At 41.9% G+C, this 26,754-nt stretch overlaps 1 protein-coding gene across 5 annotated transcripts in view; it reads left to right on the top strand.

Moving 5' to 3' along the window:
* The window catches only part of SLC28A3 (solute carrier family 28 member 3), a 123,589-nt gene that overhangs the window by 37,832 nt on the left and 59,003 nt on the right, over positions 1-26,754 (top strand). The window contains exon 2 of one of the 5 annotated variants that reach the window (XM_039545391.1): positions 13,281-13,345. The exons of 2 other annotated variants lie outside the window; for them this stretch is intronic. Coding sequence is in view for 1 of the 3 variants with exons in the window: in XM_039545386.1 (XP_039401320.1) it covers positions 23,801-23,866 (66 nt within the window). In the remaining 2 variants the exon portion in view is untranslated. Of the gene's footprint in view, positions 1-13,280; positions 13,346-19,202; positions 19,836-23,750; positions 23,867-26,754 lie in introns of those variants that run through there. 2 more of the 5 variants (XM_039545390.1, XM_039545386.1) reach the window with 2 other exon arrangements.

Consider the following 26,754-nt stretch of genomic DNA (forward strand, 5'->3'; position numbering starts at 1 on the left):
AACTGAAGGCATTACTCACTTTACCTGAACCAAAGATGTTTCTGCAGTAAGAAAATTCCTAGGCATGACAGATCATTGAGGGAAATTCTTACCAAATTTAGCTCATCTATCAAAACCCTTAAGATATCTCCTTAATGGTCACAAGAGGTGGATCTAGGATAGCCCACAACAAAAAACACATTTATTAAAATAAAAACTACTGACATCTCCACCTGTTTTGGCACAATATTCAATAAACTAATCAACAGTGGTAGTAGCTGTGGATGCATCTTCATATAGTTTAGGAGCAGTGTTCACACAAAAGCAACCAGAAGGAGACCAGAGAGCTGTTGCATTCATATAAAGAAGCCTCACAGAAACAGAGCAGTGGTATGCTTAAGTGGAGTATGGGCCTGTGAATGGCTCAGTGTATATCTGTTTGCTTGAATTTTAACACTACAACAGACCACAAGCTCTTGGTTGCATTATTGGGTTTGAAGCCACTGGCTGACCTCCCACCTAGGATTCAAAGAATTTGACTATAGCAGATGTGCTTTTCTTTCAACACTGAACTCATACCTGGAAAAGCTTTCATATCAGCAGACGCTATCTAGAGCCCCAATTAAGCAGCTACCAATGGAAGAAGAAAAGGCTTTAGGGAAAGATATCAAAGTCTACATTGATCTTGATCTGGCATTAATTCTAGCATCTGCCAGCTGACTTTAGCAAATTAGAGATGAACAACTAAAGGATGAGATTTGCCAGAAACTGACTCAACTTTGCCAGAGAGGGGCGGGATTGAAGGAATCAAGTTCCAACAGACATCCTACCATATTGGTACAATGAAAATGATCTTCACGTGGCTGATGGCCTGCTTCTGAAAGATGGTGCATTCTTATCCCCATGGTACTCCAGAAACAAATGCTCTCCAAAATCCATCAGATACATCAAGGTGTATAAACAAGTGAAGGCATGAGCACAACAATCTGTATGGTGGCCCAGTCTGGATAAGCAAAGTCAGACCTTATTAGAGGGCTATGAGATAAGTAATAATGGGGGGAGGGTGGGAAGGCTGGGGAAACCCACCAAAATCGTTACTCTCTGATAAGTTACCTGACAGACTTGGCAGCAGCTAGCCACAGATTTATTTTTCTGGAAAGGACACGTACATTACTGGAGTCAATTCCTTCCCTAAATATATTGACTTGGCTGTACTTACAGACTTTCTCGGCACACGTCATCCAGAAACTAAAGTCAGTATTTCCAAGGCATGGAGTTCCTGAAGTGCTCATATTTGATAATAGGTCTCAATTTACCTCCAATTCCTAGCATTTGCACTTTGATTTTGAACATTGCAATAGTAGTCCACATTACACCCAGAGCAATGGGAACTGAAGAAAATGTGCTGACTTTAAGATGACTTCTACAAAAATCAGTGGACCCACATAAAGCACTCCTGATATATCAGTCAACAGCACTTATCTGGCCTGTCTCCAACAGAACTTCTGATGGGAAGATGACCAAGAATGTCTTAACCTATGGCACCAAAATAGCTAAAACCTAAGTGGCCTTACCTGAAGGAAATTAAAAAATAGGATGCTGAAGTAAAAGTTTGGCAGCAACAAAACTTCAGTGTTTGACACAGAACTAAAACATTACCTGAGCTGAGACCAGAGGACAATGTTTGGCTCAAAAGCTGGAATTGTTTGGAAGTTGGCAGAAATTCCCAGATCCTACCTAGTGGAGACTCCAAAAGGCTGTCCCAGAGGAAATCAGGTTCATTTTCAGTATTTGCCAACACAATAAAGAGAAATCAGAGACCTTCAAATACTCTGTCAGAAATTAACCCTCTCCACAGCGAACTCTATGCACAAACTCAGCTGAAGTGAGAATAATGGTCTGGAAGACTGATCAGACCCCCCCTCAAAGATTTGATCTTTTAAAGAATACTGCTCAGGACTATTTAAATGCAATTGGTAAGGGGACATAGTAGTATAAACAATTTTAAGTAATTTGAAGTTTATTTTAAAGGGGGGGTATATTGGTTTATAATTTAAGTTTTAATATTTAATTATAAAGAAAAAGAGATGTGGTGTGGTTATAAAGTTCCTGGTTCTCCACAGTTACCAGAGGGGAGGACTAGGATGTGTTGCAGCAGGGAGCTTAATAAATGTAGGAACTTCCTGGTTAGAGAATTCTCTAGTTGGTGCTTAAAGCATGGCTCTTTGTGATTTATGTCTGCACATTACAGGTAGCACTTGCCAAATTTTTCCATGGATCAAGTTTGCTGCTAATAGAGGATTGAAAATATCTGCCTTCCCTCCACCCCACACCAGTTTCAGAATGTAATGTGGAAATTTACTTACAGAATAGGCTTAGAATAGTCCTGTCCAACTGTAGAAGGGGTAGAAAGAGGAAAGGAGCATCTCCCTTTCTTCTATCCCTCTGGAGGTGGGGGCATATTCCTTGAACTTCCAATAGTTGGGTCTGGTTGAGATGCACTTGGTGGAGTACCCAAAATAGGAATGCAAAGATGGCTGTATGCCACCTTTATACTCTCCACACACACTCCTTTTCCTGGGATCTACTGGGAGTTGGTTCAGTCCCCAGTACAAGTTAGAGCAGCCTCAGGGCTGCTCTAATTTATACTAGCTGGTATTAACCCCAGAGGGATCACAAGAGATAGCAGTGCTTTAGCCCCTCCCCTGCCCTATTCTGGGATCTGCTAGAGATAGTGGCACAGAGCCAGCAATATCAGCTCTGCTGCCCCACATGGGGATATCTCTTTGCACCACCAGAGGAGTGCAAAGTGGCTGTATCAGAGCCAAAGATCTGGCCCCTTGAGTGCAATGATTACTCGAGGCTAGTGCTGACATAATAAGCCTAACCCCAGTCATAATAAATTTAACACAGATAAATGTTATCAGCTGTGCTGGGATAGTTCATATATTGAGATTATCCAAGCACACAGTCACTAATGTCCTGTGATTGAGCAGATATGTTTACTCAAAGATCAAGACAGAAGGATAATACTAATAACCAAGAAAATGAAATGTATGAAGAATATTGTTTGATTATATGATGTGGACTAAACAAGAATTGAGTGTAAATTATATTTACTTCCTAGTTCCCCAGAAATGGCTAGAGTTCTCCTGAGGCTATGATAGAAACCAGTGATCTAACTACTAGACAGGTTTCAGAGTAGCAGCCGTGTTAGTCTGTATCCGCAAAAAAAACAGGAGTACTTGCAAAAAGACTAACAAATTATTATAAAGTCTTCTTTAACTTTTGCTAACTACTAGAGTTAAGGCAAATCCAAGTGAAATACTGCCATCAAGTGCCCATTTTACATCATCACTGAAGAAATTGCTTCAGCAGCAGCACCTGTATGCAAACAAGCGCAGAAACATGGCAACTCTGCTAACACAAAAATCTATTCAGAGCAAGACATAAAATACTTAGTGTATGGACCAGATTCTGATCTCATTTACACAATGTTAACCCAGTGACACCACTGCAGTCAGAGTGATGATTTACACTGGTGTAACTAACTGGTTCTATATATGTGCCTGTGTACATATACAGTCTATTCCTTTTCTTGATGTCCTAAAAAAAGATTTCAAATCCACGGGCTTGATTGGAACCTAGAATACCTAGCCCAAGGCTGCAACCTGTGGCAGAGGAAAGTTCACCCATAGACTCATAGACTTTAAGGTCAGAAGGGACCATTATGATCTAGTCTGACCTCCTGCACAATGCAGGCCACAGAATCTCACCCACCCACTCCTGTAACAAACCTCTAACCTATGTCTGAGATACTGAAGTCCTCAAATCGTGGTTTAAAGACCTCAAGGTGCAGAGAATCCTCCAGCAAGTGACCTGTGCCCCATGCTGCAGAGGAAGGCGAAAAACTTTCAGGGCCTCTGCCAATCTGCTCTGGAGGAAAATTCCTTCCCAAGGGGGTTGTCCCATTGCAAGGCCCCCACAAAGAGCTCTACTAATTCAGAGCATCCCCTAAGCAGCACTTACTAGTAGGGCTCCTATAAAGCTCTGATCACAAATTAAATCAGTTCTCCCTAGCAGAATCCCAGCAAAGGGTGGAGGTAGAAACATCACCTACACTCCACAAGGTATGAATCTCCCTAGGCATAGCTGTCCCTGCTGAGAAAGGAGATGCAACCTATCCCATCAGGGAGATATCAATCCCTTAACATTTTTCTTTCTGGTTTTATGATCATCCTCATTACCACCTTGCACAAAATAAGGCTAAACATTGGTACAGTGTCCACATCATCTCTCTAGAACATTAAGCATTATTTTCTCTTCATATTATTATTTTTTATTTATTTAAAAGCACTTCTAGTACCAAACACGTATAAGTACAGGGTGCTTTACAATCACTGAATAAACCAAGTTCCCTGCCTCAGAGCTTGTAGTGCAAAAGAGATGAACAAAACGAAAGATGAGACAATATAGCAGGGAACAGAGTGCACAGAGAGACTATTAGTGAGAAGGAGAAGGGAGAAAGGATTCTTGGATGGAGTGGTTTCGAAAGGCAGAGAGAGAGGAGTCTTTATGGACAGAAAATGTATGATTGTTCCAAGTCCAAGAAGCAGCATGGTATAAAATGGGAAGCTGAGAAGGAGAGAAAGGGAACAGGAAAGTTGAGTGATTGGGAGAAGCATAGGAACTGAGTGGAATAGGAGAAAATGTAATTGGAAATTAAAGCAAGAGCAAGATTATATAGAGCCTTGTTGGTGAGGACAAAATAAAGTGAGACCCTAATGTAGGCAGGAGGAAGACTGTGTAGGGTCTCTAGGTGAGGACTAAGAGCCAGAATATCATGTGTCAAGAGAAAGGAAACCAATAAAGCTTTCCAAATGATGTGATCAGAGTGATGGAACAGGAAGATGATTTTTATCACCAGGGACTGGCATAAACTATTGTTAGTGTTTTTAACTAAATATTTACCGTATATACCGACTGGCATTAGAGGGCTGTTGTGTTGTGTGCTATGCACTCTCAGAAAGACAAAATGCAAATCCTTCAGGGCAAGGAAGCTAAAATACTAGAGGGAAAATATGACAAATGTGCCAGAAAAGAGGTTACTGTAAATCAAGGTAAGAGATACCCTTTTTCTGTGCCCTGGTTATAGTAATTGGGACAATGAAGAAAGGCTGAATTTTGGTATTGATAAAGAGGAAGACAACATGAGATTTAGCAGGAGCCCAGATATTGAAAAGAACTCCTAAGCAGAAGATGAGCCCAATAATGTTTGAATTCAAGTCAAACCTTTGAACTCACAATGGCAGAGTGAAATTCAGATTTATGCTAAACAAGTGTATCCATCCATACTCCTGACTCAAATGTTTGTCCCATTATTTAGTCTTTCTTGGTCAGACCATATTGCCGCTAACCCGTCAGCTATGAGTGCCTATGACTCTTGGTCAAGAGCAGCCACTTGCAGCCGGGAGCCAGCTACAGTCCACATAAGAATAATAGACATGGTAGTGTTTATATCCATTTTGCAAGCCTCCAAGTCAACAAAAAGACAAACAGCTGCTGGTAATATGTTTTTAGCTCAAGCAGTAGATCTACTGCTTTTCACTTTGATAGCCCTTGGTTCAAGTCCCAGCAGCAATATGCTACAAACAGTGGCCAAATTCTTCTCCTGTTTACACTAGAGTAAATACAAAGTAAGTTTATTGTTTCAGTGGAGTTACTCCAGGTTTACACTGGAAGAACTGAGAGCAGAATTTGGCCCTCAGCCTCTAGAACATACTCCAATGCAATAGAACCAAGTAATTCCTCTGTTTGCATTAAGTACCCCCAACCCCCAGTCACTGCTACAGCTATAGTGTGAATCCAATCCATTATGGTTTGATTCTGACTATCTTTTCTGCAGCTGGTTTAGGCAGATATGGAAGTTAATTTTCTTCCATTGGAAACTTTAAAGTAGTTAAGTATTAAACTGTGTAAAATAAATAATCCATCACAAATAATTGAAGCTGTCCCTAGAGGAGTTAGTGTTAGACCCCGTCTACACTGGCACGTTTTTGTGCAGTAAAGCAGTTTTTTGCACTGTAACTCCCAAGGTGTACACACTGCCAAGCCACTTAGTTCACAGAAACTGGGCAGTTGTAGTGCTCTTAAAAAAAAAAAACCACCCCGCCGAGAGGCGCAGAGCTTTCTGTGCTGGGGCTACAGCGCTGCAGTGCTGGTGTAGACCCCATCGTGATTACAGTGCTGCGATTGGCCCCTAGGAGGTGACCCATAATGCCTGTTCTCACCTCTCTGGTCATTGATTTGAACTCTACTGCCCCGCCTTCAGGTGACCAACTGTCATCCCCACCCCCTAAATTCCTTTGGAATTATGAAAGTCCCCTTCCTGTTTGCTCTGTGATACGTGCAGTGGTCTCAGCGCATCTTTCCAGGTGGCCATGCCTGCTCCATGCACCAGGCGATGCCCCGCTTGGAGCAATGCTGAGTTGCTGGACCTCATCAGCATTTGGGGAGAGGAGACTGTCCAGTCCCAGCTGCGCTCCAGCTGTAGGAATTATAATACCTACGGACAGATTTCACGATGCATGACAGAAAGGGGCCATGACCGGGACACACTACAGTGCAGGGTCAAAGTGAAGGAGCTGCAACACACCTACTACATGGCGTGGGAGGCAAAACACCCCTCCAGTGCTGCACTCACAAGCTGCTGGTTTTACAAAGAGCTGGACGCGATACTCGGTGGTGACCCCACCTCCACTGCAAAGACCATCGTGCATACTTCAGTGGCTCGCATACCAGTCGAGAGTGGACCAGGCCAGGAGGAGGAAATGTTGGACAAGGATGTGGAGGGAGAGGGGGATCCAGAGGCAGAGGATGACTCGGAGGTGTGACGTTATTGACATAAACTGTGACCATATAGATCACTGTTGCAACCAGGGTCCTATAAGGGAGATGGACCTTTATACAGAGTCCAAAGGTCCATCTTGTACAGAGAGGTCAAGTGGGGTGTCTATGGAAAGGCTGTAATTTGCTGGCTATGATTATGCTGTCTGTATGTGTGTATCATTTTTGTATTTGAGGTTATGAATATTGGCTATGTACTTGTATCCCAATGTGTTTTGATTCTAAGTAGCATTTGGTCAGCTTCTTCAGAAAGGACTATTCTCAGTAAGTGCCCAATCAAGAAACACTTAACTGACCATGGAATTTGGGAGACGCCAATCCACATCTGAGCTTTCCTAGGAACATTCAAACTAACATATAAACAATGGCATCAGCCTGCAAAAAGCTGGATTATTCATGGATATGTGACTTGCCTGGTGGCTACAAACTCCATCTTGTTGCACAGAACAAAGGAGGTTCCACCCACAAGAGAGAAAATATAAAAGGCCCTGGAAGCCTCTCCATTTGGTCTTCAGCTTGCTTAAGAGATGGCCTCTTCACCCCCAAAGAAATGCCTGTAAGAAACTGAAACAAAGGACAGTAACTATGGGAGTGTCTTAGTGATTACTGGACCCAGACTAGGAAGGAGTCCAGTCTGTGAAAGAAGCTTATAGGAACATCTCTGGGGGGTGAGATTTCATCTGCAATCAGTTTCTTAAATATATTAGGCTTAGACTTGCATGTTTTGCTTTATTTTACTTGGTAACTTACTTCTGTCTGTTATTACTTGGAACCACTGTGCACAGCTGATTGCTTTGAGACACTGGTAGTGATTTTAAGTGAGTTTTAAGTGTGGTGGCTGGAGAACAGACAAAATGGTTACTGGTTTGTTATTTTCTGTTTGTTTATTTTGGGTGAGGGAAAATAGCACAACAAAGCAGGAAAATGACTTCCAGTGAGGCAGCTACAAAACTAGAGCTGGCCATACAGGAAGCACAAAAGAAGGCAAAGGACCACGAGTTTCAAATGAAGCTCAAAGAAGCAGAGGCAGCCAGGGAGGAAGCTGCTCACAAAAGAGCCCAGAGGCTAGGACAACAAGATGCTCAGCAAGAGAAGGAAAGAGAGAGGTGGCTAGCTCTGGAGTTAAAAGACAAAGGAATACAGGCCCAGATTGAGGCCCAGAAGCATGAACTGACTGTTATGGAGTGGAAGAGACAAAATCCTTCAGCAACTGTCTCCACTGCCCCAAAAATCCACAAATGGGAACAGTTATGTCCACAGTATGATGAATCCAGTGATATTGCTGAATATTTCATCATCTTTGAGAGACTATGCACCCTCCATGCAATTCCTGAAGATCAAAAGATGACCACATTGGTAGCAAAATTGACTGGGAGAGCTCTGGACATAGTCAATAAGATGCCAATTGATGATGCTTCAAACTATGGTAAATTTAAGGAACTGGTTTTAAAACCATTTCAGATTACATCTGAAACCTACAGGGTTAAATTCAGGAGTCTTAAGAGGGGATCTGGATTGAGTAATGTGGCTTATGTAAATGAAATGAAAGATTTGTTAGACAAGTGGGTGAGGAGGGAAAGCATTACAAGCTTTGAGGGAATGTGTGATTTGGTTACTCAGGAACAATTCCTGAATATGTGCCGTGATGATGGAAAACAGTATTTGTGGGTCAAAAAGGTGGATGCAGCGGGTCGATTGGCTGAGTTTGCAGACTCTTACGAGCAGTCACAAGCTGCAATTAAACATAAACAACTGGCAGAAGGGTACAGGGTGTCGTCAGACATCACTGGTGTGGTGTCTTCCAGATAATCTACTGAATGGACAGTAACCAATTGATCAAATATTGCTGTGCCAGGATGTAGTATTGGTATCCAGACACTGAACAAGATTGTTTTGAATAACATATGCCTTAGTTAGGATGCAGTGTTAGTAGCCCAAATTATGACTGGTATAGTTACTGTGTAACAATTTCTTTACCAATTTGTTTTTCCCTTGCTTTCATGTTGTTTGCTGCCATTCATTTGTTAATTTTTACCTGTGTGTTGGTTAAACAGTTTAGCAATATTATGCACATTGTAAATGATATAGAGCAATAATACAGTAATACAACAATAATACAACACTACAGCAGTAATATAACAATAATAGTTGCTTTTACACAGTAGCCAAATTCAAATTAACTGACAGTAATTTCTAGCTGATTGCCAACTTAATTGTTCATATATGGTAGATTGAAGTGTATTTGACCAGTCTCTTATTTATAAAGCACTTCATTTTTCTTTTCTTGATGCCTGGGGTTTTTTTCCATAGTATACTGATACGATCTGGTGTTTTTGTGGTGTGATATCTTCTGGTGTCTTTGGTCTGTGGGATGCAACTTAAACAACTTTTGTTAGTTAACACAGTAAAGTTTTTTGTTTGTTGTTTTTGTTTTCAGTAACCCAAACTTAATACAAAGTTTAACTTAGTTTGTTTACAATGTAATAGGGACAATGTAATAGGACCGAGTCTTTTATAACACAAGCTATACTTTTGCAATTGTTGTATAGACATTCCTTTTCATTTGAGGTGTATTAATAATATTTTATTCCAAATGTAATGCTTAACTGCTAAAATAAATGCTCACAATCTTCTGTGAGAAGGTGTATTGCTCCCCCCCCCTGAACATTCTATGTTAGCAAAAGAGTCAATAACATAATTTTTACCAAGCTTTTTAGAGTTAATTTCTTGTGATACCTATTTCACTCTTGTTAACTGTTTAGAAGCACAAACTTTAACAACCACTGCTTCCCAGTAACATAACATAGCAAAAGAAAAGCCGTAAAACTTAAACCAACTATACAATTAAACCAAAATAAATTTTAAATACAGGTCCATGCAAATACTTTGAGGGTATTAAACTTTCATGATGCTTTGTTGTGTTTGGGAGCCAAAGGTGGAAACCTGTTGGAAATGTGGAAACCTGTTGAATTTGTTTGGTTAGCTTTATGCATAAATTGTTATTTTTAAACATTTTTGCTATCACATTCTTATAACTGTATTTAAAAGTTCAAACAAGTTTATAAAAAGCCCAAACAAGAAATTGACATTTTGTTAATATTATCTTTACCTTAATGTTGAGAGTTTCCCCTTACATTTTTTCTTTGAATAACAAATCAAAAAAGCTTAAAAAACAAACAAAAACTGTGATTAATAAAAGAGAATTCTTTTTGCTTGCAATTGCATTATTTGTTGAGGCAGGAATATATGTACATATATTTATAACTGAGACCTTGTTGAACTTTGAAAAAACAAATGGTATTCATAATATGAGGGTTATACCCCAACCACAATATTAAAATAGTGTGGTACCACTTATACTCTCTTCATATTTATAATTGACTTTTGTTGCAACAAAATAAAAATAATAAAAAGTAGTCATGTGACACACACAACACAGGACAACATACATGACATACAGGACTAGCTTACAGTTAAAAACAAATGGTGCCAGAATTCTATTTATAACTATACAAAATAAGGCAAACAAAAATACAAAATAAACAAAAGGGTTAAACATTTAAATAAGCAAGTTATTACCTTGTTATTTAAAACTTTTAATAAAAATTGATAGGTTATTTGCCACATTTCTTGTCTTAATTTAGTAACTTAAGGCGTTTTTATTACTTTATATCAAACTTTATTTTAAAACTCTGCTATCTGGAAATAAGGAAAGCCCATGTTTCAAATCTTAGTCAGTGGTTAGGATTAGAAGCAGAGTCTGCATTTCTGTTGCTTAGCAACCATATCTTCAAGAAAGTTAGGAATAATTCCAGCTGTTGCATTCCTGAAGGGTTAAATTAATTAATTAACTGGATTTATTTAAAGTAAAGTTTTTACCTTGTTTTCTTTTTGTTTCCTGTTTTGTTCTGTTTTCAACTGCTTTATCTTTTGGAGGTTTCTGTAAAACCTATAACATTTAACTTTTAAAACAGAGAAAGAGTCGAAGTGGGGAGAGGCAGGGGAAAAGTAAGGAGAGGCGAGGGGGGGGTGAAGAGCTACTTAGTGAGACTTGAGCAGGGGCGGCTCTAGACCCCAGCGCACCAAGCAGGCGCTTGGGGCGGCCGTTTCCCGGGTGGGCGGCATTTGGCTCCGGTTGAGCTCCCGCAGGTATGACTGCGGCAGGTCCGCTGGTCCCGGGCTCCGGTGGACCTGCCGCAGACATGCCGGCAGGAGCTCAACCGGAGCCGCGGGAAGAGGGGACCCGCCGCGGGACCGGGGAAGGGCGGCGCAGCGCTCCGCGCTGCTTGGGGCAGCGTGATTTGTAGAGCCGCCCCTGGACTTGAGCCAAGAGTGATTAACTCTTAAGGTACAGGCAGCAGCAGCAAGTTTAGCAAACTGATAAAGGAAATAAAAGAAAACATACTGGTATGTACAAATATTTGAGAAAGAAGCTTATATTTTTAGCTGAGTGTGGTTCTGTGGGTAAAAGCAATTGGGAAACTGCACCCTGGGTTTTTATCCTGGCTCTGAGATGAGAGTGGGGGTCATTATCTGCTCTTGTAAAACCTGAATTTGTTCCTCCAGTGTCTTGTTTTTGTCTGCATGCCAAACAGATTGCAGGAGTGCCCTTTTTTTCCTGCAGTTACCTGTTTTGGGGCAACAACATATGTTAATGCATCAATTTTAGGTGTTAACCTGCTCAATTCTCCAGCAACAGGGCAGATCTCATTCTTGTGCTGCAGGGCTGAGGCGAGCACATCACACACTCCCATGAATGTGGCTTTCCTCATCCGAAAGTTCTGCAGCTACTGCTCGTCATCCCAGACGTGCATCACGATGTGATCCCACCACTCAGTATTTGTTTCCCAAGCCCAAAAGCGCCGTTCCACTGTGGTCAGCACCTCCATGAATGCCACAAGCAATCTCGTGTCGTAGCTAGTACACGTGGCGAGATCAATGTCGTACTCCTCTTGCCTTTGTAGTTTAAGGAATAACTCACTGCCACTCGTGACGTGTTGGTCAGAGTGTAGACATACCCTTAGATAGTAAGTCAGAAACAAAGATGCATTTAGCTAACTGATTGTGTGTGTCTGTATATGACAGGAAGAGTAAACTTCCCCAGTTAGATGAGTCAGTAGCTCTAAGATGTGTGAACAGAGACTTTGTTCATGCCACAACAATAAGATTGGACAAGGAATTCAGGACTACGTAGCCTTGCCAGGCCTAGTTTTTAAAAAAAAAATTAGTTTATTTACTTGGTGACCCACATGTGAAATTGTCTAGTTTTTGAATTATGCTCTGCAGCATTTGCTAGTATATTGCATCTGTCATTACATTATGTTCTGCACCAGAGTCTATCTTTATAAGAACATCCTGTTCATTAATGTGGTTATCCAATCCTGCCTTTCACTGATTTTTTTGTTTTGTTTTTATTCAGCCTTCCTGGAATTATTCAGTTTAACTAGATGCTTGTTCTACATGATGTCTTGCTACTACCAGCTGCTCATGTACCACTTTATCAAAATGTACTTGGAGCCTAACATTCAGGTTCAGAATGAGTTTCTCAAGGGTTTCCCTTTCAACTTCTTTTTAACACCCTATTTCTTCTCTGACCCTCCAAAAGGTCCATCTCCCTTATTGTCCAGTAGTCCTCCATCGTTATGCCCAGGAATTTAATACGGGCCAGAATGTGTGGCATTCAAAAGAAGCAGCATAGTATTGCCTATCAGAAGCTGAGTTCTAGGATGGGATCCTCCAAGACTAGTGAGAGCTAATGTAAACATGAACTATTGACAGATTAGGGAGAAACACTGTTCTACTTATTTTAGGATTTTTTGTAATGCTTATCACCAGAATATTTAAGTGCTTTCCAGGTAACTTAGATCCAGCAGTTCCTAATGTATTTGTGAAGTCCCTCGCTCAGAATTATTGTTAAACATGTCAAGGAAATTATAATCATAAAGAAGGGGATTTACCTGCAAAGTACTGTATTTGTACCTCTGTTCCTGGTACATTGGCATTTAATTGCTCTCAGGACTTTCCAGTTCTTCAGGTTTCCCTGCACAAAGGCTCTTCTTTTGTGCTAAAGCAATAGCTCTCCTTGCAAATACTTAATCTTAAGAGAAACATTTACTCTTTATGCTGCCAGACCCAGAGGATCAGCATTACCCAACTACTGGTTTTGTGTGAGATTGTATTACACTGATGACTGAATTGCCCACTGATGTCTACGCCTACTATTTAAAAAGACTTTAAAAAAATTGTTGATTTATTCAAATCAAGATTGAGTGCTAATAACTCATACCAGGAAATTGAGATTTTTAATATAGGTCATATCCTGCATCTCCCACTGAAGCGATATTAATGAATTTGTATCATTTATAACAGATTTATTGTATCATTTATTGTCTTAGGGAGAAACTCACACATCTGCAGAGGGCCAGCACTAGACCCAGGCACCGCTGAAGTACCATTTCAGGTTTGTCTTGAGGATTTAAGTCGGGGCAGGGAAGTTTTTGGCCTGAGGGCCACATCGGGTTTCAGAAATTGTATGGAGGGCCAGTTAGGGGAGGCTGTGCCTCCCCAAACAGCCAGGCATGGCCCAGCCCCTACCCCATATCCGTGCCCCCCGCCGCGCTTCTCGTCCCCTGACAAGCCCTGCCCTTCCCCGGGACTTCCCCCTGCTACTCCATCCAACCCCCTCTCCTTCCTGACTGCCCCCTGGGACCCCTGCCCCCATTCAACCACCCCTTCTCCCTGTCTCCTGAACGCCTCCGGAACCCCTATCCACACCCCCGCTCCCTGACCACCACCCTGAACTCCCCTGCCCTCTATTCAAACCCGCCCTCTGCCCCCTTACCATGCTGCCTGGAGCACCGGTGGCTGGTGGCCACCCAGCTGGAGACAGCCATGCACCGCACAGCACAGAGCACCGGGTCAGGCCCCAGCTCTGCAGCTGCGCTGTCCCAGGAGCTCGCAGCCCTGTCGCCCACAGCACTGCACCGGTGGCAACAAGCTGCAGCTGCGGGGGACAGGGAACTGCAGGGGAGGAGCCAGGGGCTAGCCTCCCAGGCCAGGAGCTGGGCAGAAGGGTCCCGGAGGCCTCTGGCCCGCGGGCCGTAGTTTGCCCACCTCTGATTCAAGTGATACTTCAGTTATACTTGGATGTCGTGCTGTCCCCCTGCAGAGGCATGAGCAGGAAGCAGGAATTCCATTATCAACCAAACATCAAGTAACCGCCAGCCTACATATATGCCTAGCCCTACACATAGCTTTCATGAAGCACGTTGATACAGTTGTCTCTCAATGTTTTGTTATTTTGATTTTGACCAGGGATTCCCACCAAGATACCTGAGACTTATCATAGCCAGTGAAAGGAGGAGAGAAACGTGTCTATTCAAAGTGTTACCCCAACAAATGACCTTTTGATCTTATCTTTATTTTTTATGACAACTGGGGCTGATCAGTTAAGTGTAGTTAAGCCAACCTAACTTTCTAGTGTAGGTCAGCCCTTAGGCTTTACATGGCTGGAGCTCAGCCCTATGGCTTCCAGGCCCCCAAGTCCTTCTCCCAGTCAGGATCTCAGACTTGACCTAGTTGAAGCTCAGCCTTTTTCAGCCCTGTGGTTCTGGCTTCAAGGCCCAAGTCCTTCTGCAAGTCAGGGTCTCTAGCAGAAGCCTCCTGCTCACTTTAGCTCCTCTCTCACAGCTCCCTGGACCTCAGAAGTTATGTCTATGCTGAGGGAGGGGTGTGGGGGGTGGGAAATATGTTTATGGCAGCGAGTCTCAGAGCATGAGTCTACAGATTCAGGGCTCATGCTCGGACTCTGAAACCATTTCAGTGGGAACGTTTGTCAGAGCCCAAGCAAGAATGTTTACACAGTTATTTTTAGAACTATAGCATGAGCCTAAGTCTATAGATCCAGGATCTGAGACTCACTGCCACGGGGGTTTGAATGGGTTGGGTGTTTTGTTTTCTGTGTTTTGCAATATACACGTGCCCTAAGTCTTCCCTGCGGGAGCCTTTCACACTCTGCGGTCTCCCTACCATGTCCTGATTTCTCCTCTTTATTGAAGCCTCTCACTGCTCTTTATAGGGTAGTCCCCCTGATCTCTCCCATGAGATGTGGCTTGTTCTGTAAGCGGTGTTGTAAATATTCTTGGAAAATACAAAGTATCTCATCTTAACCTGATCGTCTGTACTGCTGCTGAAAGACCCATACTTCAAGAGCAATAGCAGAGAAGTACACCCACAAAAATGTTCTCTGTTAGCCCAAAAAGTTGGGCTTTTGCCAAGAAAAGTGACCAAATTACTACTTATCTACCTGGAATTATTTTGTATATTCCCCTGTATTGAGAAGTAGCTTCACTCCTTCCCGTCACCCTTACCATTTTCATGACCATGTAAAAATTTTCTGCTAGAGAAAGTGGTTATGAAAAACTGTGTATGTGGTAAAATGGTGAGATTATGAAATTCCACAGCCGTTATAAGGATTAATGACACATTTCTCACCGGTCCAAGTTTTTCAAAACTGTACAGGACTGATACTGCACCTATTGAAGTCAAGACTAGTGCAGGGTTGGTAATGACAATGTGTGCAGGATCAGGTGCTTAGTTTTCAGAGCAAATATTTTCCTTAGCAAAATGAGGAAATTTTACACCATTGGAAACAGTGGCCATGTTTTGTTTCTCACCTTTCCTTTGAGATCTATGCTAAACTATTACACCCAACAGTAAATAGGTTTGTCCATGTACAGTTCTTCCCTCGTTCTTTCGAAAGCTCACTTTTTTGCTATTGGCCATTTCTGTGGAGTTATCAGCTGCACTGACAAAAACCCTGACCAGCAGGGACTCAGGCAGAAAATAGTGGGCACTGATTGGATTTTCTACTGATTCTATAATTGTAGCAACCCATGAGCGCTCAGAGCAGAGGAGTATTGGATTGGATTGGGTTTGGAGAGGATATATCTATGTCATGGCCTAACCTTCAGCTCCTTTGGTTTGAAGTCAAGGTTTCTGTACTCCTGTTGTGGTGGAATACCTTTTTTATTGTTTTATCCCAAGGGATGCAACAGACTTGAGTCAGTTTGGGAGGTTTTTTAGGAATAATAGAGTGGGCTAAAACAACTTTTGTTCAGCATTATGTCAGCCAATCATGTTTACACCCATCAGACAAGATGCTGTACATACGTTTTCTTGATCACTAACTCACATTCAGCACCATCCCAGTTAACCCTGTATCTTCACGACCATGTTCAAACCTATTCTATAGCATATACCGGACCCTAGAAGATGCCTTAAAAACTTTATGGATCAGTCACACTAAGTGGTTCAAACCCAATAAATGACTTTCTGCCCAGGCATCTCTTACTTTTATTTTTTTAAGTGAAGATGCCCTCAAATGTTCTAGCACACAAGCCTATATTAGTACAGTAGAGTGTAAGCAGCTGTAATTGTATCATAATAATTAGTCTACCAGGTCTATGACCTGCAAACTGCATCAATTTACATTTTCTACCCAATTTCTATTCAAAATTGATACAAATTGGGTATAAAATGCTTCCAATTCAGAATGGTATTATTTTACACCCATTTGGCACTGATGTAGATAACTGCTTATGTGCAGGGCAACAGTGAATCAGTCTTTTAAGAATGGATATGATGGCCAACTCCCTAGGAGCAATTAGCCTTTGGGGTCAAAAATTCCACTTTTTCTAAAGAATCTAAATCTCAGAGAGGGTAATAGCTCCTGATCTGTTTCAGTTTTACAGACCAGACAAGTTACAGTTTAGTGGAGTAAGATCAAATTAAAAAATCTTTCTAGTGAAAGACATGAGACAAAGGCACAGAGCAATTTGGTCGATATTTCTCTCTCTCCTAAACCTAATCAGAGTCATATTTTTAGCAACTGCAGTAGGTGTGCTGGGTGTTGCAGAGATCATAACAAGTTAGGGCAGCATATGTGACTCAAAAATAGATTCCCAAGAATTTTTTGAGTTAATTCTTATCCTACCGAACACTTTGACAGACTATACTATAATGGCTTTCTATAGCAAAGATGACAAATATTTTATTCAGAATGGGTAAATTTTTTCAAAAGTGCCAAGTCCCATTTTCAAAAATGAAAACCGTAGGTCTCATAGGAAGTTGATGGATTAGATACTTTTGCAAATTTTACCCAAATATTCTAGAAAATAAAATTGTAGCTGGTAAATTTGGAGACTATGCAAAGGTCTTGCAGGGGGCACATCAACCCTGCTAGATATTTGCCTAGTTTTACAACAGGCTACATAAAAAATACTAGTGAAATCAATACAAACTAAAATTGTATACAATGACTTTTTTATATTGCTCTCTATATATTATAAGGTAACATAATGTGCATATATGCACTGTATTAGACATGCATTTTATGTCATTTCCTGATGCATGAAAGCACATTAATGAAGTAGAAGTTGTCATGGTGTTGTGGCAAATTGCCGGCACTATTATGATGCGTCCCGTGCTTTCTCCTCTTGTGGGGGTTCAGGGCAACATTTCTCTTCCCTGAACTGGGGTATCAACTGTCCAACTAGTGTCCCAGAAAAGGGGAGCGAAGAGGGAGGGACCTGGGCCCACCCTCTACTCCAGGTCCCAGCCCAGGGGCCCTAGGTATAGCAATGAACCACTTGAACTAGTTTCCTTCCCCTGGGCTACTTCTCTCTCCAGGCCTTCAGCTTGTGGGGCGTCCTGCCCTTTCTCCACTTGGGCCAAGTTTCTCCCAACCCCTTGTGTCTGTAGAGTCCCTCTGCTCTGCACAAACCAGGTTTCCCTTTACCTAGGGTCTTGGTCTTCTGGCCTGCCACAGCACTTCTCCAAACTGTTCTTTGCTCCAACACCAAACCACTCTGCTTCAACTCCTCCAACTGTCTGATTGAAGTGGCAGGGGCGGGGGTTATCAGGTGACTGGCTTCAGGTGCTCTAATTGGCTTAATTGGTTTCAGGTGCTCTAATTAATCTGTAGCAGCATCTCTTCCCTCTACAGGGAATAAGGCTCTTATCATCCTGGGGCTTACATATCTCCCATCTATCACTCTCCTGCTGCCCTCTGGCCGTGCTATATCACAGTGTATATGAGATTGCACTGTAAAAATATATTTTTAAAATGAGGAGCTGGAAGCAGCAGTAGTGGTGACAGTGAAATTTGTAAGGAATTGAAAATGAGTGGGGGAAAAAAAACATAGTTCTGCAAAAATATATTGCTTTGGGATTCATATCCACAAATAGCAATCCACCTCAAGCTTTGTGTTTCCTTTGCAGAGAAACTCTATCAAACAACAGTATGAAGCTGGCGCATTTGCAATGTCATTTGAAGACAAAACACCCTGTGCATGTGGGTAAGCCAGTAGAACTTTTTCAAAGCAAGCTTTCTGAGTCCCAGACTTGCCATCTTAAAATGAAAAAAAAGCTTCAACTATTTCTACAAAAGCACTCGAAGCTTCGTATGCTGTCTGCCTTTTTGTAGCAAAATCAAAGAAGCCATCCACAATTGCAGAAGATCTGATTCTGCCTGCCACTGTGGCGCTTGCAGAAAACATGCTCAATAAGCAGTCGATACTCTCAAGAAAATACCCTTATCAAATGACACCTGTATTGTAGAATTGGAGAAATGACTGAGCATATTGTCTGTCAACTTGTAGAGAAACTTAAAATGGCAAAAACATTTGCCCTTCAGCTTGATGAGTCCACAGATATTAGTGGAGAAGCTCAGCTAATTGCTTAAGTTTGATGCCCTGAAACCACTGATCTCAACAGCACATACTGTTTTGCAAATTAGAAAGGCAAACTCAATTGGAGAGGCCATTTTTAAACTAACTGACTTTTTTTCCTGGACACGATTTGAGCTGGAATTTATGCAAATTTGTCTGCACTTGATGGGTCGCTGGATTGACTGGGAGAGTGAACAGACTTGTAACTAGGATCAGGAAAGAAAAGCCTTCCTTGCAGTAGGTGCACTGTATCATATACAGAGAGCCACTTACTTCAAAAAAGATGGGACTTAGCTGCATGAAATTTTAAATGAGTCTTTCAAAATTCTCAACTTTATCAAGTTCAAGCCACTCATTGCTTACCTGTTTCACATTCTTTGCAAAGAGATGGGGTCAGAATATCAGCAACTGTTGCTTCACACACAGATTCAGTGGCTCTGAAGAGGGGAAGTACTTGATAGCCTTTGAATTATGCACAGAAGTTCACACATTTCTGATTATTCATCCCCTCTTGCCTCTATGTTTGACAGTATTGTGTGGTTAACTCAACTTGCCTACCTCGTAGATACATTTAGCAAGCTGAATGATCTAAATTTGTCCATGTGAGGCCATGACACTAACATTCTGACTCTCTATGACCAAGTGGATGCTTTTATAAAAAAAAACTGAATTCCAGAAGTGCAAATGTGGAGACAAAGACTTTACCTGTTTTCCACTGCTTCATGCATATGTCACTGATGTCTGAACTGGGGAAATTGAGCAGAGCAAAATTAAAGAAATAACAGTAGATCATTTGGCCCATTTGACATCTGAGCTCAAGTCATATTTCCCAACATTCAGCACAACTCAGCTCAACCCAGCTGGGTCAGAAACACATTCATTTTGTCAGATGTAAGCAGCATTAACCTCTCTACCAGTCAGCAAGAAAATCTTCTTGAGCTGTCCTCAGACCGTGGTCTGCAAATGAAGTTTAATGATTCCACACCAACCAGTTCTGGTGTTGAGTACAAAAGAATACACTGACCTTGGGAACCATGCTTTGGATGTTCTGTTACCTTTTGGGTCAACATATCTTTCTGTTAGTCTTATTTTCTGCTATGATTGCCATCAGGAGTAGGAATGGACTCAGTGTGAAGAAAAACTTAATTGTCGCTGTCACTTCAGTGCCTCCCAGAATGACAAGGCTCAAGTGAAATACAGACTCAAGTATCACACTGAAATGTAAGCACAATATTTATATTCCAATTGATTTATTTTATAATTACATGGTAAAAATGAGAAAGTCAGCAATTGTTCAGTGTGCTGTGACACTTTTTTGAATGTTTGATTTTAAGAGCAAGTAGTTTTTAAGTGAGGTGAAACTTGGGCGTTCGCAAGACAAATCAGACTCATGAAAGGGGCACAGGAGTCTGAAGAGGTCGAGAACCACAGCAGCAGAGGAATATTAGTGCTGTTTTAAGTGAAAAAGTCCAAAGTGCCCTTAACTATGAAGTTGCTACCACCACATTCATGATTTAAAAAAAATTTTTTGTCAACCCTTACTCTGTTTATATATTGCATTCCTCTCCTCAAACCTTTGTCTGTCTTCTCTGTATAGATTGTAATCTCTTTGGGGCTGGGACAACATCTTCCTATGGGCACATCTACACTGGCAAAGTTACAGTGTCGGCAGTTAGAGTGCTGCTCAGAGAGCGCAGAAGGGAAACCGCTGTTGTGTGTTCACATTGACAGCTGCCCGCACAATAGTGTGTTCACACTTGTGGCACTTGCAGCGCTATTCGGAGCAGTGCACTCTGGGCAGCTATCCCACAGAGCACCTCTTTCTCCTTTGCAGCTAAGACTTGTGGTAAGGTGGAGGGGGTCGTGGGGCATCCTGGGTCCTGTCCCAATGCCCCGTGATCCATTGCTTTGCATCCCAGCAATCCCTGTGCTTCCGTCCGCATTGGTGCCATCTTTCAATGGTTTGTGTACAGCGCACCCAGCCTCTTCAGGCTGCAGAGATGGATCCTGAACTGCTGACCAGTGTGCTGCTTGTTCTGACCAACACATCACGAGTGGCAGTGGAGTTATTCCTTAAACTACAAAGGCAAGAGGAGCATGACATTGATCTCACCATGCCTAGTAGCTACAACACAAGATTGCTTGTGGCATTCATGGAGGTACTAACCACAGTGAAATGGCCCATTCAAGAAGTTGCAAGCAGGGATTTTCTTCCCAGACCAGAAGTTCACCGTAAGGGAAGTCAAAATGCCCATTGTGATCCTGGGAGACCCCACCTACCCCTTAATGCCATGTCTTATGAAGCCATACACGGGGCAACTTGACAGCAGCAAGGAGTAGTTCAACAACATGCCGAGCAAGTGCAGAATGACTGTTAAGTAGGCATTTGCCTCCTGCGCCTTGTGGTAGGTGTTCCGCAGCTCCTTCACTTTTACCCTACACTGCAATGTGGCCCCTTTCTATCATGCATCATGAAATCTGTCCGCAGGTATCATAATTCCTATGGCTGGAGTACTGTACAGCCTCCTCTCCCCAAATGCCGATGAGGTCCAGCAGCTCGGCATTGCTCCAAGGGGGGGATCACCTGGTGCGTGGCGCCTGCATGGCAACTTGGAAAGATGCGCTGAGACCACTGCACACATCACCGAGCAAACAGGAAGGGGACTTTCACATGTGCAAAGGAATTTTCAGGGTGGGGATGACAGTTGGTCACCTGAGAGCAGGGCAGTAAATTTCAAACCGATGACTAGAGAGGTGAGAACAGGCATTGCGGGACAACTCCCGGAGGCCAATTGCAGCGCTGTAATTGCCGCGGTGTCTACACTGGCACCGCAGCACTGTAGCCCTGGCACAGAAAGCTCTACGCCTCTCGTCGGGGTGGTTTTTTCTTTTAGAGCACTACAGCTGCACAGTTTCTGCACACTAAGTGGCTTGGCAGTGTGTACACCTTGGGAGTCACAGCGCAGAAAGCTGCTTTACTGCGCTTAAGCTTGCCAGTGTAGACAAGGTCCATGTGTTGGCACCATGCCTACACCAATGAGGCCCTGATGTGGATTGAGGCCTTTGGGTTCTGTAAAAATTCTAATCTGCTCAGCTACTGGAAATATACGGAAACAATTTGATTTGCATAATATGGTCTCGCAAGGCTGAATGAATGACTTTCAAAGCAGACTTGGAAGAGCAAATTGAATGCTGCCCCATTACTCAACACTCCAGAGTCCTAGTGTTTTGTTTGCTGTTTCTTGTGATTAGAGTTTTGTGGTTAATGTAGTTGAGTCACATTGTGGCGGCAGCCTTGTTTTGAAGACTGGAACCTTTATTTGCTTGCCAGAATTCTTCATCTTTTACTACTTACATTTCTGTGTCTGTTGCCCAAGAAGCATTGAAGATGGCTATCAGTTTCACCTCCAGTAGCTGTAGGTTGCCCATCCTTTTCTCGTATTCAAAGGTAAATTTGTATATAAGCACAAAGCTCAGGCAGAAGGTTTATCCATTTAGCAGGACTTGTGTTTTTCTTTACAATTGTCTATATGTCTATCAGGATTCACAAAGAAAGTTAGTTTTTTGCAGTCAGTCTTTTCAAATAGCTTGATATCTTTCTCAGGCAGCACTGAAAAAACCTCCCATCTGTTTTGGGGAAAGGGAAAGATGTTAAATGGATGCTTTTCAACAATTGTTGTCCTCTGTAGAGCATTAATCTCTTGTTTTCTCTTGTAACTGTTGTGAAGTGATGGCTATCCATTGTGTAACAGCATCTGACACCCTGCAATACTGTAAACACATACAGGATTTCATTTGCTCATTTTGTTTAATAAAAGGAGACGATGGAATGTTAGCTACACCCATGTGGTATGAAAGTACTGGGCTGAACAAGGGAAGGGAATGGAGCTCAGTGGTGCAGGAGAAAGGAAGGCATGCAAATTGTCAATCCTCATCTGAAATTCCTGGACCATAGGTCTGAATCTGAGCTCACTGATAGCAGTTTTACACCACTGAGTGTAACTCCACTGAATTCAGATTTCCCCAGACATAAGAAAGATGACTATGCAAGGAGTATGTATTTCCCAAATAACTTTGGTATTTTAAAATTTATCTCCATTCCTGTACAAACTTGATAAGGAAACACTACAAATAAAAAGCTGTAGGTTCTCTTTTTGATATTGTTTTCTATTCATTGTATCTAATTATGTATCAGTCTTTGTAAAGGTAAAATTCTTTGATTCTATAGTCAATTCTCTCCACGGTGGGTATAAATAGGCTAACTCACAGGAACACTAATGGAAGTTACTTGTGTATATGGAAGAGACAATGGGCCCTTCAGTTCAGTAATTCTTCCAGTTCCCAAAATGACTAGGAATCCAGTAATTGTTTTTGAGACAGTCCCATTTAACGGTGATCCGCAGAGAAGAAACAAATGTTTTTGACTTTAGCGTCTTTATACTGGATAAAGAAGAGCTGAAGGGGCTGGTGGGGGTGGAGGCTGGCTGCTTGCTTCAACTAGAAACACCTGGAATCTATTCTTATGTACACAAAGGCCCCTTTACACTACACTCTGGGAGGCAGAGACTCCGTTGGTGTAAGTTGTCCTCTCAGTTTGCAGGTACAACTACATTCACAGTGCATGCCACTTAAATGTGCAATTGCACTCACTTGTACATTATCCCAGGGCCTGATCTTTTGAAAAGCAAGCCTTTTAATATCCTAGGGCTCTGTCTATTTTGACTATTTTTATTAGTCATTTGTTTCAATAGCTGCCAACAGATATTTTCATAGATTTTGATTGACATTTTGAGACAAGCATCACAAAAGATTAAATGAGTGCTGCCTCTCAAAGATCTGGATGAGGAGGATTTTCTGTGCACTATGTGCTTTCTGTGTGTGAGTGAATGAAGGCTATGTAAAAATACATGTTTTGCTTTTGGATCACTCTGGAAGGCATTTTTCTTTTGTTGCATGCATGAATCCTTCTGTCATTTTAATAAGCTTGGAATTCTGCTTCACCCTGCTTTGATGTGCAGGGGGATGTTCCAAAAGAGCTAGAAGGTGGGGCCATGAAATAACAGAATGGGAGTGGTCACAGGTAAACTGTAAGTAATAGAAACAGAATACTAGCTAGATTAACGAAGTGCTGCTGCCAACCTGCCTTTTTGAACAGAGAGGTAGAAATCCCTGTCCAAGTTACACACATGGAGCTGAAAGAAAATAGCAGTGCTCTTTCTGGGGCGGATGGATTCTATAATGCTTCATTTCAGGTAAGCCTGATTTTTGTAGGGGGTTGGAAAGTAATTACTGGGCTTTTGAAATCTGCACGGAGAGAACAATTTCTGCTCTGCACCTACAAATATTTTACAGCACGCTTGCAAACCTATCCTGCCAGTGTGCAAGGCTCTTAAATAAAGGGACTGACCAGAACTGGCACACTTACAGAGGCTCCATTTACTGCCTTCCTTTGTTACCCAGTGTGCTGGGATAGCTGAGAAGTCTCTTGTTCACATTCAGCCTCCTGAATTCAGTGTGTCACCTGTGCTCACAGATCTCACCACTGACTTTTCCCACTATCTTCTCTGTGCAGAGCATCTCAGACTAAAATTGTATTCAGTTATTAGGATTGTTAATTTACAGTGCCTGCTTTGATTGCAGCTGAGGGCATTGGAATTAGTCATCACTGTGGTGCAAACAGCTTTCTCATCAAAGCAAGGAAAATTAATAGGAGGAAAGTATTAGACCCCCACAAACCTTAACTTCTAATCAAAGAGCTGCCCTTGCTTAAGAGAAACAGTCACACACATAATCACTCAGGGCAAATCTTGCTCCTTCACTAGATGCAGTGACTGCAAAAGCACATTCTGCTACAGGGAGGGACAAGGAACAGGTAGGATTTACAAGGAGGGACATGGAGCCCAGCTTAGCAAAGGTTCCCTGCATATCCATGCACAGCAAGACATAAGTAGCAGGGTAGGGACAGGAGAAGAAGGAACAGAGAGGCCAATGGATCCACCATCAGGCAGCATTGTCACCTTGAGTACTGGGGCACACGTGTGGGAGAGACTATGGTCCTGAAGCTGCTCTGTGCGGGACAGACTCCTTCCTCTCCTCCCACAACCCCCAAACCCACCTTGTTCCAAGCTCAGCAAGGGGGATCAGCAGGAAGGACAGTATTTGGCTTTTACTGTTGCGGGCCATGCACATATGCCAGTCACAGTTCACATAGGGCATCAAGATCATATTACAGAGCATCCAGAATAATATGTGACTCCTATTATACTCTGCATGCTAATGGGAACATTCACACCAACCAGATATCATCTGCAGAGGTTGTTTTTTTTCCAAATAAACATTTTTGCTGACTGAACTAAACCCAGCAATGGTATATAGTTATTACTAGTGCAATGTCTTACAGTGAGCTCAGACAGACAGAAACCCTAGTCATAGTGAAGTGGAATTACCTCAACACACAAAGGGCACATTGCAATTCTGGTGCTACAGCTAAATTACAGAACAAATTCAGACTTGGTATGAGAGGGTTCAAATTCTAGGAAATCAATGACGTGGAATGCACCTAGGACCTGATCCAAGTGACTTCAGTGGTGCATACTCCAGATTATCATATCTGAATTTGACCAATAGGGAAGTTTTTGCTGGAAGAAAACAAAAAGATTTCATTATATAGGGATTCTATTTGTAACATATTACTCATTCCATCAAAGGACGAAAATCAGAAGATGATGTTTAGCTTCCTGTGCACAAAAATAAATCACTTGACAGAGGCCAAGGAGAAAAATAGGATCGTCAGCTCCCCCTATTTCCTTCTGTCTGTTTCTCTTAAGCATAGAGTAGGCCCTTATTGTCTTCAAAGACATGATGTCTGGTAGTTTCTGTTGTACTGGTTATATTATATTAAACAACCAATAATTTCCCTGCTATACAATAAAAAGGTCAAAGTAGTCAGCAATTCTCCAGGCCATAAATATAATGGCATTGAGGAAAGTGATTAATTTAATTTAAATCCCTTTGAATCTGTTGTACCACGCTATAAACAAACTCTCGGATGTGTATGAACTGTTTAATGACTAAACCACAAAATAACAGAAAATAAGACAGGGACGACGTAAATCTGCTGCAGTAAGTTTGTTTTAGAAAGTAAATAAGACAGCTTCCAATGGTGCTCAGTGGACTTGACTGGTAAATGGTTTGTGGTCAAAGGGTCATATCTGCATTTCCCTTCATCAGGCATGAAAGACAATTTGCCTCGCAATGTGGAGAGAGTGTACATTGACAGACAGGCTAGAACACAAGTAAAGAGAGCAATTTATTTTACTTATTATTTCTTACTTATTTTTATTATTTGTATAACTATTTGAGCTTTTTTCAGTTTCCATTTGTCTACAAATACTTAAACAATTCACAGAGCCCTAGCTAATATAACAGCATTCTCACTGTACCACATGGGTATAACCTTTTCTATAGTACATTTGATGTCTTTAGTGGTTCCTGCTTTCAGCCCTTCTTAGGATCAACTTCTTCTCATTTGTGTTACATGGATCCCACTGGAGCTAGTTGTAGTAATGGCCCCAGTGCACCTCCCCTCCCAACTGCTTTGTGATGATACGTATGTCTAAGAAACTGCTGTCTTTGTCATATAAGCACTTTCCCCTCATCATTTGCAGCTTCAGCTTCTAATAAGTGTCTCTAAAGAACAAGAGGAATGCCTGCGATTTGTACAGCAGCCACTGCACCCCTTACAAATCCAACTACAGTTAAAACCATATCAGGGAACTGGCACCGTTTAGTGTATAAAAAATCATTTTGAAGTAGCAAAAAGGAGTGATGGAGATTCATAAGTGTCAGCTGCTTACATGTATGGCTCACAACATATGTAGCTCCTCCTGCACTGAATCTTATCCAACCCCCATAGCACACTCTTACCCCTGCAGAATAACACAAGATGGCCTCACTGCAACTATAAAACCTACATGCTAAATTCCTTGTTTCAATAGATACCTTGTAGCTAGAACTCATGAATTAACACAAATCATTTTTGTCAATGTCTTCAGGCTTTTAACAGATGTATGCATTGGAAAATGTCACATAATTTAAGGAACATAAATTGTTATTGTGTATGTTTAAGCATAGATAGTTG

The sequence above is a fragment of the Mauremys reevesii genome, linkage group 6, assembly GCF_016161935.1.
Source record: "Mauremys reevesii isolate NIE-2019 linkage group 6, ASM1616193v1, whole genome shotgun sequence".
Taxonomy (NCBI): Eukaryota; Metazoa; Chordata; order Testudines; family Geoemydidae; genus Mauremys; species Mauremys reevesii.